The 16,266-nt window shown below is 36.6% G+C and overlaps 1 protein-coding gene across 1 annotated transcript in view; it reads left to right on the plus strand.

The window, feature by feature from the left end:
• LOC115225679 (SCO-spondin-like) overlaps nucleotides 1–16,266 on the plus strand; it is a 26,503-nt gene continuing 10,237 nt past the window's right edge. The window contains exons 1-7 of the mRNA XM_036514520.1: nucleotides 1–25; nucleotides 935–1,279; nucleotides 4,176–4,381; nucleotides 6,358–6,497; nucleotides 8,749–8,858; nucleotides 12,341–12,490; nucleotides 14,990–15,086. Of these exons, the coding sequence (XP_036370413.1) occupies nucleotides 1–25; nucleotides 935–1,279; nucleotides 4,176–4,381; nucleotides 6,358–6,497; nucleotides 8,749–8,858; nucleotides 12,341–12,490; nucleotides 14,990–15,086 (1,073 nt within the window). The remainder of the gene's footprint in view (nucleotides 26–934; nucleotides 1,280–4,175; nucleotides 4,382–6,357; nucleotides 6,498–8,748; nucleotides 8,859–12,340; nucleotides 12,491–14,989; nucleotides 15,087–16,266) is intronic.

Raw genomic sequence — 16,266 nt, forward strand, 5'->3', positions numbered from 1 at the left:
ATGGTTAAAATTCTCATGGTTGCACGTTGCTAAGAAATCAACCTTTACTATTGCCTGGAGTAATGAGGACTGTTTTGTTTGGTTTTATTGAAATTGTCAATAGGTTTATCTAAACTTTAAGCAAACTAACCATTTTGTTCTATTATTCTGCCCTCAATCAGTCTCAAGAAAAAATTCTAGCTAGAAGGTGCTAGAAGGTCGATTATATTATCTGCTGAAGCTGAATTTACTGATGGTGACTTACCAAAAGTGGGGTTTAAAGTGGTGGTGTTGATGAGGGGGATGATGTCTTTGTATATTCCTGGCAGTGTCTGTTAATTCCTAATTCCTCCAAGCTGTATTTTGTTGAGCTATTTCTCATACCATCTCAAGATTGGTGTTAGATTTTGTTAGTGGAGGCGCAATGGCCCTGTGGTTAGGGCAGCGGACTCGCGGTCATAGGATCGCGGTTTCAATTCCCAGACCGGGCGTTGTGAGTGTTTATTGAGCAAAAACACCTAAAGCTCCACGAGGCTCCGGCAGGGGATGGTGGTGATCCCTGCTGTACTCTTTCACCACAACTTTCTCTCACTCTTACTTCCTGTTTCTGTTGTACCTGTATTTCAAAGGGGTCGGCCTTGTCACTCTCTGTGTCATGCTGAATATCCCCAAGAACTATGTTAAGGGTACATGTGTCTGTGGAGTGCTCAGCCACTTACACGTTAATTTCACGAGCAGGCTGTTCCGTTGATTCGGATCAACCGGAACCCTCGTCGTCGTAACCGACGGAGTGCTTCCATCCACCCCAGATTTTGTTAGTTGAAAGGATAAAATATCGAATTTACTTTTTCCTTCTGTTGGGATACAAATTTAATGAGAGTTGTCAATGGTATCAAGATGACAGTAATTTAAACAATAATAATTACTAGATTCTTTCCATTATTTTTTTTTTTAGCAACCTGCTTTGTTTCTGGAGACCCACATTACCAAACATTTGATGGTAAATTCTATTCCTTCCAAGGAGATTGTGCTTATGTATTGGCTCAATCATGTGAAGATAATACTTTTTCAGTCGTTACAAGAAATGTGAAATGTGGCTTAACCGGAGTGACTTGTACCAAAGAGATTACAGTTACTTTAAAAGGAAATGTCATAAGTTTATTCAAGGACAAGCCAACAACATTAAATGAAGTTGAAATACCAGAAGAAGGATATAGTTCTTCCAACATTATGATAAAAAGAAGTGGAATATTCCTCAGTATTCTCACCAAATTTGGTTTGACCGTTCAATGGGATTTAGGTAAATACCATCTATTTTCTTGTCATATTTCTAGAAAATCTATAATGAAGATGTTTCTTCTAACTCAGTTTAATCAATATTTGAATTGTTTAACATGCTTCCAATAACAGGAATTCGTCTCTGATTCTTTTTCTTTTCCAATATTTTCTTAAATGTGGTTAATATATAACTAAAGTGGAGGCACAATGGCCCAGTGGTTAGGGCAGCAGACTCACGGTTGTAGGATTGCGGTTTCAATTCTCAGACCGGGCATTGTGAGTGTATGTTGAGCAAAAACACCTAAAGCTCTACAAGGCTCCGGCAGGGGGTGGTAGTGAACCCTGCTGTACTCTTTCACCACAACTTTCACTCTTTCTTCCTGTTTCTATTGTACCTGTATTTCAAAGGGCCAGCCTTGTCACACTCTGTGTCATGCTGAATCTCCCCAAGAAGTACGTTAAGGGTACACGTGTCTGTGGAGTGCTCAGCCACTTGCATGTTAATAAATGAGCTGCGACGTCACTGGTACCAAGCTGTATCAGCCCTTGCCTTTCCCTTGGATAACATTGGTGGCATGGAGAGGGGAGGCTGGTATGCGTGGGCAACTACTGGTCTTCCATAAAAACAACCTTGCCCAGACTTGTGCCTTGGAGGGTAACTTTCTAGGTGCAATCCCATGGTCATTCATGACCGAAGGGAGTCACAAAAATATGACTAAAATGAAATTGAAAATAGAATATAAACAATGAAACAAAATAATTTGGTAAATGATTTATTTAATTGCCACGTAGTAAACTGTATTATAAATACATATTAAAAAGGTAGGGTAATTAGGCCCATTACTAAATTTAGTTGGATACAGGCTGCAAGCTGGCAGAATCATTAGCATGCAGGGCAAAATGCTTAGCAGTTCAAATTCTGCCAAGGTTGACTTTGCCTTTCATCCTTTCAGGATTGATACAATAAGTACCAGACAAGTGCTGGGGTCGATATAATTAACTTACCTTCTCCCCCAAAATTACTGGCCTTGTGCCAAAATTTGAAACCAGTATATTAGGTTGGATAGAAGAACTTTGCTATGCACAACACTTTCCATTGAGCTGGAAAGAATTTTTTTCCTCATTTTTGATGGTGAAATTATCAGGGGTTTCTACCCTTGAAGCAATCATGATACTGGGCATGATTGAAAATTGGCTCAGATAACCAAACACTGATACACTCCATGGTTTGTCTTTGGACCTCATTGAAAATGCTGGTAAAGGCCAATTCTTGAAACAGATAAGCCCAGATGAAATGAACTAAAAGTTCATTTCTTTCAAGTATGATATGATACTGGAGTTAAGACGAAACTGAATTTACTGCAATTTTACAATCAGATTGATATATATATATATCTATATATATATATCAATCATCATCATTTAACATCTATCTTCCATGCTGGCATGGATTGCACGGTTTGAGAGGAGCTGGCAAGCTGGAAGACTGCACCACGTTCCATTGTTTTGATATGCTTTTTACAGCTGGATACCCTTCTAAGATATATTCTATTTATACTAAATAATAAAATATGATTATACATTATATCTATATAGGCACAGGAGTGGCTGTGTGGTAATTAGCTTGCTAACCAGCCACATGGTTCCAGGTTCAGTCCCACTGCATGGCATCTTGGGCAAGTGTCTTCTGCTATAGGCCCGGGACGACCAATTTGGTAGACAGAAATGAAAGAAGCCTGTCGTATATATATATATATATATATATATATATATATATATATATATATATATATATATATATATATATATATGTGTGTGTGTGTGTGTTTGTGTGTCTGTGTTTGTCCTCCTTAGCAGTTCGGCAAAAGAGACCGATAGAATAAGTACTGGGCTTACAAAGAATAAGTCCCGGGGTCGATTTGCTCAACTAAAGGCGGTGCTCCAGCATGGCCACTGTCAAATGACTGAAACAAGTAAAAGAGTAAAGAGTAAAGAGAGTTCTTAAAGCCAATAACTTTACAGAGTGGACTAATATTAAAGATAATAATGTAAATGACCCCGATAACATATATATATAAAGATAAAAATAAAAATAGCAATAAAAATAAAAATATAAATAAGAATAAAAATGATATTAATAATAATTACAATAATTTTCATAGAGAAAAATATCATAATAATAATGAGTTCAGGGCTAATACAATAAACATAATGAATAAGAATAAATATAAAAATAAAAATAAAAGACTAAATAATAGGAACAATAATGATGATGGTAACAGTATTGATAACAAACATTATAGTATAAATAACATAAACATAAAAAATAATATTAATAATGGGAAAAAAATCTGGTTGATTGTTCATTGTGGCGCCCAGGTTAAAAACAACATTATAAAAGAAATCTGTCTTCTGTGTACACACAAATTTGCTAAAATAAGACTAATCAACACCCAGGATGAACGAAAAATTAAATGTAAACATAAACTGAATTGCCTATTTAATAGGATGAGATAACATTTGATCCTTTGGAAAATAAATAAAACCCTAATTTTAAATCAAATAGAATTTAATCATAATACTTAGATATAATGTATAATCATATTTTATTATTTAGTATAAATAGGATATATCTACTATATATATAGTCACAATGAGGATATTTAAACCCCTTATAGGGATATTTTATCCAAGATACACTGGTTTAATATATTTTTTGGAGAGATATTTCTTCAATAAATATATTATAATATAAGATATTGTAAAATATCAAACATTATTATTGAGTTAGAAAAATAAGAGATTTAATGGATACAAATTAATTTATTAATTAATTAACATATTCACCTACACATTCTGTTGATGGCTATGCTTTGTAATAAACTTCAAATTGATTGTAAGCATCTTGTTATTTTCAGGTACAAGAATCTATGTCTTTCTAAAGAATTCATGGAAAAGGAAAGTTGAAGGACTTTGTGGAAATTTTGATGGAATAATGAACAATGACTTTTTATCCAAACAGAAATCACTTGAGCAGAAACCTTCATCATTTGCACACTCGTGGAGGGTTTATGAATGCCCAGTCAGTGATAAATTGGATTCAGAAAATTATGAGCCGTGTGAGGTATATAGCTGCATAAATAAAATTAATCTTATTAAGACTACAGAACAAGGCACTACTATATAATACGTTTATTTCACTTTCCTATATCATCATCATCATCATCATCATCGTTTAACATCCGTTCTCCATGCTAGCATGGGTTGGACGGTTCGACCGGGGATCTGGGAAGCCAGAAGGCTGCATCAGGCTCCGGTCTTATCTGGCAAAGTTTCTACAGCTGGATGCCCTTCCTAACGCCAACCACTCCGTGAGTGTAGTGGGTGCTTTTTACGTGCCACTTGCACTGGTGCCAGGTGAGGCTGGCATCGGTCACGGTCGGATTGGTGCATTTTATGGAAGCCAGTCAAGGCGGCACTGGCTTCGGCTACGATTCGGATGGTGCTTTTTACGTGCCACCGACACGTAAAAAGTAAACCTAATATAATTTTAATGTATTTCTCTAAATAAATTTTTACTTAGTTTAAAATGATTTTTGTTTGTGTATACAAACACACACACACGTAGAGACAGATAGAATAAGTACTAGGCTTACAAAGAATAAGTTCTTGGGTTGATTTGCTCGACTAAAGGCGGTGCTCCAGCATGGCCACAGTCAATTGACTGAAACAAGTAAAAGAGTAAAAGAGTATATATATATGTGTGTGTGTTTGACAACCGATGCTGGTGTGTTTACGTCCCCGTAACTTAGCAGTTTGGCAAAAGAGACCGATAGAATAAGTACTAGGCTTACAAAGAATAAGTCCTGGGGTCGATTTACTTGACTAAAGGCGGTGCTCCAGCATGGCCACAGTCAAATGACTGAAACAAGTAAAAGAGTAAAGAGTATATCTTCGATACCGGTTTTAGAGGTGTTGTAATTTGTCATGAAGAACTTGTTAGTCAGCCTGTAACGAGTCAAAGACACTTCTTTCACACAACATACGGCCACTACCCCAACATCAACATATCAATTAGTTTCCTTAGGCGGTAGAAACATTGGCAGTAACAGACCTGAAAACCTGGACTAAAGAAATGAGAATGTGTGTAAGATTGCTTAATGATGTGGTTACACCTGATACATCCTGGTATGCTTAATACAAATGGTACATGTATCAGTACATGGCAGCGAGCTGGCAGAAACGTTAGCACACCGGACGAAATGCTTAGTGGTATTTCATCTGCCGTTACATTGTTTGTCCCCTCTATGTTTAGCCCCTTGTGGGTAGTAAAGAAATAGGTATTTCTTCTGCTGTTACGTTCTGAGTTCAAATTCCGCCGAGGTCGACTTTGCCTTTCATCCTTTCGAGGGTCGATTAAATAAGTACCAGTTACGCACTGGGGTCGATATAATCGACTTAATCCATTTGTCTGTCCTTGTTTGTCCCCTCTGTGTGTAGCCCCTTGTGGGTAGTAAAGAAATAGATATTTCATCTGCCTCTACGTTCTGCGTTCAAATTCCGCCGAGGTTGACTTTGCCTTTCATCCTTTTGGGGTCAATTAAATAAGTACCAGTTACGCACTGGGGTCGATATAATTGACTTAATACCTATGTCTGTCCTTGTTTGTCCCCTCTATGTTTAGCCCCTTATGGGTAATAAAGAAATAGGTACATGTATCAGTTTAGAGAATGCGGTATATAAGCTCTGGTGTTCTGAAGGTTTTACTTGACTAAGGAGTGATTTTCCTATTATCAACATCTAGCAGAGTGGACCGAGAGAATTTATAAGGGCACTGGCAGAGCAGATGCTCTATTATATATGTTGCCTTTGTTTGCAAGAATATTTAGGGATTAGAGAAGTTTCTCTATATGGTATCATGAACATGTATTCAAACAAATAACATAAATCTTTGTAAAAACAAAACAGATTCAAAGTGTTTTTCTTCATATAAGGGTGAACTATAAAATGAATCCATTAATATCTTAAATTAAACCCATCTAAAATTTTTTAAGCTATGATATATATATTCCTATTTAACAATACAAATTCTTATTACAGAAAAATCCTTATCGAAAACCATGGGCAACAGACATGTGTAGCATAATTAAACATGGTCCTGTATTTGCTAAATGTCGTGCTTCCCTGCCAAATATTGTTATTGAAACTTACTATCAAGATTGTCTTTTTGATGCTTGTGGGTGAGTAAGAGTTGTTTTTAAATCATTTGCACTTTTCTAAAACTTCCAAATAATTTGTTTAATGGCAGTCCGTTATTATATCATTACTGGCATAATGTTTTGTGTTCATGTAAATTAACCAAGTACTTAACCCTTTCGATACCAAACCGCCCGAAAAAAATTTTGGTTAATGTGACCAAACCGCCCAAAGCCGTCCGAATTTACCTATTCATATTTAAATGAGAATATCAGAGCAAATCTATTTAGTACATTCGTGAAAACACGTATTATACTTCGTAAACAGTTCAACTACAGTTTTGTACAAAAATCGAAGTGTAATTTTAATTCCGTGAATTTTGGGAGATTTTTTTCCGAAATTTGTTCCTAATGTGTTTTCAAAATTTGTAATTCTGACAAAAAAATGGATATGAATTTCATTATATCAAGCAGCGAGTCAGAATTCGAAGGATTTTCTACTGAAGACCTTCATAAATCTAACTCTATGACTGAAAAAAAAAAGCACGTGGTATTTGATAATGAATCTGATGTTTCATTTTCCGAAAGTGAAAACAGTGAATCCGAGAGCTCCGACAGCGATAAAGAAAATGAATTGGCACCTGAATGGAGTGAAAATTTAAAAACTGTTTCTTTCGGTGATTTTTCTGAAGAAACTGCACCAAGCCACAGACTTTCCCAGAAGAGTAAAGCCTTAAACTATTTCTATTTACTTTTTCGAATGAGCCTATTTGAAATCATTACGGCGGAAACGAACCGTTACGCTAAATGTAAACAAAGCGAAAGAAAGGATAGTTAGTGGTTTCCCATAACCTTAAATGAAATTAAGACTATTTTGCCATAAATATTATTATGGGTATCAGAAAGTTACCCAGAATAACAAATTCTATCGTAAAATTTTGTTGTATACCCAATTGAATATTAGCTAATAACCCATTTTCTATAGCGATGTTTGAACAAAATTTTAATAATTTTATATTTTGTTGAATTTACCTGTATCTACCTGCAATTAGAGTCAGTTTGTGACAAAAATGATAGTATAGAATTGGTTGAGAACATTTCATTAAAATTATCTTCCAAAATTCACGTTAATATATTGATAAATAAAAAGGTTATAGTTGTTTAATGAAACCAGACTAAATTTATGATTACATTAGAAATTAATTGAAACACATAAGGGGTGTATTTTGGTCAGAAATATAGTAACGAAAGGGTTAAACTAGTTGGTTGCATGTCTTTGGGGAAAATTGTGCTACATATCTGATTTCACGGAATCCAACATATAGTAAGTAAGGTGACGAACTCGCAGACTCGTTAGTGCACCGGACGAAATGCAAAGCAGTATTTCGTCTGCCGTTACGTTCTGAGTTCAAATTCCACCAAGGTCGACTTTGCCTTTCATCCTCTCGGGGTCGATAAATTAAGTACCAGTTACGCACTGGGGTCTCTTTTGCCGAACCGCTAAGTTACGGAGACGTAAACAAAACACGATCGGTTGTCAAGTGATGTTGGGGGGACAAACATATACACACACACACACACATATATATACACATATATATACACATACATAATAAAATAGGGTAATAGTCTGTACGTCAGGATTATTAAGGCTGTCCCACTGAAGAAACTGGCCTTCAGTAAATATTTTTTTGCTGGAAATAGGTAGAAACCGTCGGTCTGAGATATAGTTGAGATGGTAAATGCTTTTAATTTTCATTCCTTTCGTGAATTTATCCCTTTTTTGTGTTCTAGCACAACGCTTTCTTGTTTGGAAGCCTCTTATTGTATTTCTATACATATACATATATATATGTATATATATATATGTATATATATATAATATATATATATATATATATATATATACATATATATATATATATGTGTGTGTGTGTGTGTGTGTGTGTGTATACATATGTATGTATATATATATACACACACAAACACACACACATATATACAATGAGCTTCTTTCAGTTTCCATTTACCAAATCCACTCACAAGGCTTTGGTCGGCCCGAGGCTATAGTAGAAGACACTTGCCCAAGGTACCACGGAGTGGGACTGAACCCGGAACCATGTGGTTGGTAAGCAAGCTACTTACCACACAGCCACTCCTACACCTACATTAATTAATTTTACTAAAAACCTCGAGATCTATTTAACATATAATGATAAACAAATTGACTTAAATTGAAACTTTATTTCTTTATTGTTGCAATAAATTATTGTATACATTTTTTCTAAATCTCTAGGTGTGATCTTGGAGGAGATTGTGAATGTGTGTGTACAGCTATATCTAATTTCCATACAAAGTGTGCTATTTATGGATTCCCTGTACGATGGAGAAGACAGGATCTTTGCCGTAAGTTATAGCCAGACCTTTTCTGAAATCTTTATATCTAAAATGATTTGGATCATTTAGTGTTATTGCAAAGTTGTCTTTTTCAATTACTCTCTTTTACTCTTTTACTTGTTTCAGTCATTTGACTGTGGCCATGCTGGAGCACCGCCTTTAATCGAGCAGCTCGACCCCGGGACTTATTCTTTTGTAAGCCCAGTACTTATTTTATCGGTTTCTTTTGCCGAACAGCTAAGTAACGGGGACATAAACACACCAGCATCGGTTGTCAAGCAATGCCAGGGAGACAAACACAGACACACAAACACACACACGCATATACTCTTTACTCTTTTACTTGTTTCAGTCATTTGACTGCGGCCATGCTGGAGCACCGCCTTTAATCGAGCAACTCGACCCCGGGACTTATTCTTTTGTAAGCCCAGTACTTATTCTATCGGTCTCTTTTGCCGAACAGCTAAGTAACGGGGACATAAACATACCAGCATCGGTTGTCAAGCAATGCTAAGGGACAAACACAGACACACAAACACACACACGCATATATATATATATACATATATACGACGGGCTTCTTTCAGTTTCCGTCTACAAAATCCACTCACAAGGCTTTGGTCAGCCCGAGGCTATAGTAGAAGACACTTGCCCAAGAAGACTGAACCCAGAACCATGTGGTTGGTAGACAAGCTACTTACCACACAGCCACACCTGCACCTATTGTATGTATTTACCTATAATACTCGTCATTTCAGCTAATGAATGAGTCCACCGTTGGTTTATGCTTTTCATCTTATTATTACTAAATATGTACTGGTTAAAAAAACAAATTTATAACAAAAATGTTATCCCCGAGAGATATTTAACCAACCACTTTACTCCATACTCATAATATACAAAAGGACTAAATGCACTCCCTTACATTCTATGTACTTCTTTCTTATTTCTTTATTGCCCACAAGGGTCTAAAAACAGAGGGGACAAACAAGGACAGACAAAGGGTTTAAGTCGGTTTACATCGATCCCAGTACATAACTGGTACTTAATTTATCGACCCCAAAATGATGAAAGGCAAAGTCAACTTTGGCGGAATTTGAACTCAGAATGTAATGGTAGATGAAATACCTATTTCTTTATTGCCCACAAGGGGCTAAACATAGAGGGGACTAACAAGGACAGACAAAGGTATTAAGTTGATTACATCAACCTTCAATGCGCAACTGGTACTTAATTTATCCACCCCGAAAGGATGAAAGACAAAGTCGACCTCGGCGGAATTTGAACTCACAACGTAACGACAGATGAAATACTGCTAAGCATTTCGCCTAGTGTGCTAACGTTTCTGCCAGCTGAGTGGATGATGGCATTAAGAAACAAAGTGTCTTGCTTAAGTACTCAATGCACTGATGGGATTGAATTCACCTTAAGATTAGGAGCCTAAAACCATAATTACTAATCCATGCATGTTCACAGTGTGTGGGTGTGGGGTGAATTTTCATTGAGTGTAATTTAAGTTTTTCTTAAGAGAGTTCAAGCCAGTTGCTAAAAAAGTGATGAGACTTTCTGAGTTGAGAGAGTTCCTGGTCTTTGTAAATATGTGGTTGAGTTTATGCGTTGGTATGTATGTATGTATGTATGCATGTATGTGGACAAATATATGTATATCTTTTACTGATGCACATCTGCAAAAGATGTAAACATTAAAAAGAAAACCAAAAAGCCAGGAGAGGCTGTGTGGTAAGTAGCTTGCTTACTAACCACATGGTTCTGGGTTCAGTCCCACTGCATGGCACCTTGGGCAAGTGTCTTCTACTATAGCCTCGGGCCGACCAAAGCCTTGTGAGTGGATTTGGTAGACGGAAACTGAAAGAAGCCTGTCGTATATATGCATATATATGTGTGTGTGTGTGTGTGTGTGTGTGTGTGTGTTTGTGTTTGTCCCCCCAACATCGCTTGACAACCGATGCTGGTGTGTCTACGTCCCCGTAACTTAGTGGTTCGGCAAAAGACACCAATAGAATAAGTACTAGGCATACAAAGAATAAGTCCTGGGGTTGATTTGATTCGACTAAAGGCGGTGCTCCAACATGGCCGCAGTCAAATGACTGAAACAAGTAAAAGAATGTGGTATTTAGTTTGCACTGAACTGCATGGATAATTCCTTGTAACTCGCTATCAGATGATGCAGGTACCCAGTGATTAATCCATTGGAAACTTGTAACCTATGAAATCATTGTCTACCAAATGTGATATAAAATAATTACATTATTTACATTATTTACATTCGATGGATATTTGTCCTCATCTTGTTTGTTATTAACACAACATTTCGGCTGATATACCCTCCATCCTTCATCAGGTTTCTTGAGGAAATTTCGAACCTGGGTTCTCATTCCTAAGGTATTTTTCGATGTTGTCATCATCATTATTATTATTATTATTGAGTGAGAGAGCAGTGCATGCCATCAAAGTGACACTGGGTTAAAATATACGAAGCCCAGTATACCCATCATGACTACCCGTCTGATAAGGGTACACTAGGCACATGCATCACAACCATATGTGCACGACATGGTGATCTCATATCAAAATAAACAGCACATGACCTTGCAGGTGGGGGCCCAGTTAGAATTTTCTTCAGGTTGAGTAGCCCATACCACTCAACAGGTCCCTGAATAAGGGTTGTTTAAGGATGTTGAATGAAACACCCATGTTTCCAGAGGTGAATTATTCAAACCCCAAAGAATCCCTCTCAACACATGGCTATGATGCTCCCCCACTACTTCTGCTCTTGATCAGAGATGTACATATCTTCAACCACTAAGGGACATGGTCAACTGGTTAAGGTCAAACAACTGACAAGCAAATCTGTGGTTTTGAGCAGAATATTTGCTGTAGCCCATCTTTTATACCAAGACAAAACAATGTACATGATAACACTTCCAATCAGTTGAGATCAGAAGCCATGAGAGCCTCTGCCTGGTACTGCATATTATTATTATTATTATTATTATTATTATTATTATTATTATTAGTAGTAGTAGTATAGTAGTAGTAGTAGTAGCAGCAGCAGCAGCAGCAGCAGCAGTAGTAGTAGTAGTAGTAGTAGTAGTATTTTTATTATTATTGTTCAGGAATCGAACTTGGAATCTTGGGGTTAGTAGCCCGTGCTCTTAACCCCAAGATTCCAAGTTCGATTCCAAGCAGTGACCTGAACAATAACTATAATAATAATAATAATAATAACAGTAATAATAATAATACCGAAAAATACCTTAGGAATGAGAACCCAGGTTTGAAATTTCCCCAAGACACCTGAAGAAGGCTGGAGGGTATATCAGCTGAAACATTGTGTTAACAACAAACAAGATGAGGACAAATATCTATCGAATGTAAATAATATAAATAATGTACATAATTCCTCATCTCTTAAATACAGAATGGAATAAAATACTTAAATGATATTTAACTTTTTTTTTGTTATTCAGCAATCCAATGTGAATATAAGATGGTTTACCTTGAATGTGGACCTGCTAATCCACCAACATGTTATGATGATAAATCTGCGGAATTATTTGCTGATTCTCCATCATATTGCGTTGAAGGATGTTTTTGTCCACCTGGGCTTCTTCTTGATGGTAAAATAATTATATTCAGTTCTTGTGAATTTTATTTTGATTTAATTAAGTTAGTGTTTAACTCTTTAGCATTCATTGTCATCTTCAACAACTTGGAAAGTTTCCTAAACTTGGAAAATGGGTGCCTCATGAATTTTCCGAAAGCAACAGCAAATCCCGAGTTGACATCTGCTCTTCTCTCCATTCTTGCGAACTCATTTCACCCTTTTTGGATAGACTTGAGACTGGTGACGAAAAATGGATCTTCTATCGAAATGTTAAACGTCGTAAACAGTGGCTTGGTAAAAGGGAAAAAGTTCAACCAGAACTGAGAAGGGAACTTCATGGGAAAAAGGTTCTTTTCTCTATCTGGTGGGATTGCAAAGGAGTAATTCACTTTGAATTGTTACCACCTAATCAATGCTCAAGTCTTCTGTCAGCAATTAGAGCGTTTGAACCAAGCTTTGAAGGAAAAAAGACCTACTTTAATGAATCAAAAAGAAGTGATGTTTCATCAGGACAATGTGTGACCCCACACTGCAAAGATCACATCAGAGAAGATCGAAGAACTTGGTTAGGAAAAACTTCCTCATCCACCTTATTCTCCCGATCTCGCTCCTTCAGACTACCATTTGTTTCGTAATTTATAAAATCATTTGGGGGACATAACTTTCGCAAGCCAGGAGGAGGTCGAAACTGACATTTCAGAGTTCTTTGCTTTAAAACCAAAAGAGATTTACATTGATGGGATTAAAAAGCTTGTAAATAGATGGAAGGAAGTCATAGATAAACAGGGAAAGTACACTGATGATTAAATTTCAATTAAAAATAACATTTGATCACTTGATTTCTTTATTCAAAATTCGGACAGAACTTATGGGATGACCTGATAGAAACAAACAATTATATCATTGAAATCTCAAAGTTACCAGGTAATAAATGATTAATTCAGAACAGCATAAATGAATAAGCATTGCATTTGACAGAATAATCTGTATGCTAAAGGGTAAAAGTAATTTATGTTTGGTTGAAAAATTTATTTATATATTTTTATAAGCAAGATAGAATAATACATTTGCATTTTAAATACAGGTATATATTAGACGAGCGAAATGTCCCCCATCCAATGGACTGTGTTGAATCATATATGCTGAATAAAAAGCAATCAGTGTTTTCTTTTCATTAAAAAATAATTAAGCATGCCTTTATTTCAATAAAATTTTAGGTTTTGTTAAATGAAGTTAAGGCCAAAAAAAAAATCTTGAGAAGCCAAATAGTCTTTCCTTCCTTCATGCCAAGTTTGAAGAAAATATCTCTTTTGCATCTTACTTTTGTGGTCTCTTAATTATACTGCACTTTGTGGCATTATTTCAAGCTGGCCGGCTTTTTTTGTGCAAACTGCAAGTGCATTTTTCTCAGGTACACATAGTATCGATCACAACAGCCCATTCCCACGGCTTTATCAATCACATTCTCACCTGGAATTGATTTTTGTAATTTTTTCAAGACTTGTACACACCCTGATACCGTCGGTATCTGCATATCAAATTTGAGCGCAATCGGAAGGAGGATGCCCAAGATCCAAGAAGATACACACACAGACAGACAGAACAGATTTTATATAATAGATATTACAATGGAATAGGTTTAAAAGCTGTAAAACTGATTTAGCAAAAATCCTGTCGCCTTAAGTTACTCAAGAATTTGTATCCATATAGACGACATGAAGCAAGTTAACTAATGAATCCCATATTTATTAATTTATGTTCATGGAAGAATATCAGATCAAACCTACTGGAGTACTTTTCCCCGTTAATGGTGGCAAGCTGTATTGATTCACTCTGTTGTAGGTTGAGTCGCAAAATTCAGAAGTGATGATTTCAGCCTTGAAGATGAAGATCAAACAGGATGTCGAGTTGAGTTTGATGATAAGTTCCTTGAGGCATTACATGAAGAAAATCCTGCATTATCAGTTGAAGAATTGGCAATAAAGATTAGTTCAAAGTATACAACTGTTCATTGTCATCTTCAACAACTTGGAAAGGTTCCTAAACTTGGAAAATGGGTGCCTCATGAATTGTTCAAAAGCAGCGGCAAATCCAGAGATGACATCTACTCTTCTCTCCATTCTCACAAACTCATTTCACCCTTTTTGGATAGACTTGTGACTGGTGACAAAAAATGGATCTTCTGTCGAAATGTTAAACGTCGTAAATAGTGGCTTGGTAAAAGGGAAAAAAGCTCAACCACAACCGAGAAGGGAACTTCATAGAAAAAAGGTTCTTCTCTCTATTTGGTTCTTAAACTTGGAAAATGTGTACCTCACGAATTCTCTGAAAGCAACCACAAATCCCGAGTTGACATCTGCTCTTCTCTCCATTCTCGCAAAATTGTTAACTCCTCAATCTGTCTCAAAAACGTATCTTTTTAGTAAATTCTTTATGGCTAACAAATGAATTTCATCAGAAAAGCATAACATCTTAGAGTATTGTTTTATATAAAGTATTTCTTTCGATATAGGAGGAAGATGTGTTACCAGGGATGAATGTCCATGTCACGTTGATGGAAAGATCTTTTCTCCTGGATCGATTATTTTGAAAAAGAATTGTATGAATTGGTAACGTATTACAAATTATTTACCATTTCATTTTTTTAAATCACCTCCACCATACTATGGTTTCTGAAATTATTAAATAAACAAACAATAGTTTTGATTGGGAAAAATAATTCAGTTTCACAATTTCAGGGACCTCCATATGTTTCTCTTCTGGAGATTGTTGCAAGATGTTTATTAGTTTGGTGCTATACGAATGGTATATTCATAAGGCGGCGAGCTGGCAGAAACGTTAGCACGCCGGGCGAAATGCTTAGCGATATTTCGTCTGCATTACATTGTGAGTTCAAATTCCGCCGAGGTCGACTTTGCCTTTCATCCTTTCGGGGTCGATAAATTAAGTACCAGTTACGCACTGGGGTCGATGTAATCGACTTAATACCTATGTCTGTCCTTGTTTGTCCCCTCTGTGTTTAGCCCCTTGTGGGTAATAAAGAAATAGGTATATTCATAGACATCTTTATTAGGGAACACAGAACCTAGCAGACCATCTTGGACCGAGGGGAACTCAGCCCTTGCTTTCCCTGCAAGCTTGTCTATCGCTTATTCTATATTCTAAGGTAAAAAAAATAAGTCAACACTGGAACTGCTGCATGGATACTCATCCTTTAAATAATACTCTTTTACTCTTTTGTTTCAATCATTTGACTGTGGCCATGCTGGAGCACCGCCTTTAGTTGAACGAATTGACCCCAGGACTTATTCTTTGTAAGCCTAGTAATTATTCTATCGGTCTCTTTTGCCGAACCGCTAAGTTACGGGGACATAAACACACCACCATCGGTTGTCAAGTGATGTTGGGGAGACAAACACAGACAGACAAACATATACACACATGTACATATATATATATATTGGCCTGCACGCTTTGCCAGAGGGGTGGCGTCATTTGAAGGCTAAAACAATGCGAAGCTCATTGTGACTAGCGATGTGTAACAACATCTGATAACCTGGTCGGTCACGGTGATCATGGTAATATAGATATATATATATATATGACAGGCTTCTTTTCAGTTTCCGTCTACCAAATCCACTCACAAGGCTTTGGTTGGCCCGAGGCTACAGTAGAAGACACTTACCCGAGGTGCCACGCAGTGGGACTGAACCCAGAACCATGTGGTTGGTAAGAAAGCTACTTACCACAATACAATAAACATTTAGTCTTGCAGTGATGGAATGCACT

This window comes from Octopus sinensis, linkage group LG28 (assembly GCF_006345805.1).
Source record: "Octopus sinensis linkage group LG28, ASM634580v1, whole genome shotgun sequence".
NCBI classification, from domain to species: domain Eukaryota; kingdom Metazoa; phylum Mollusca; class Cephalopoda; order Octopoda; family Octopodidae; genus Octopus; species Octopus sinensis.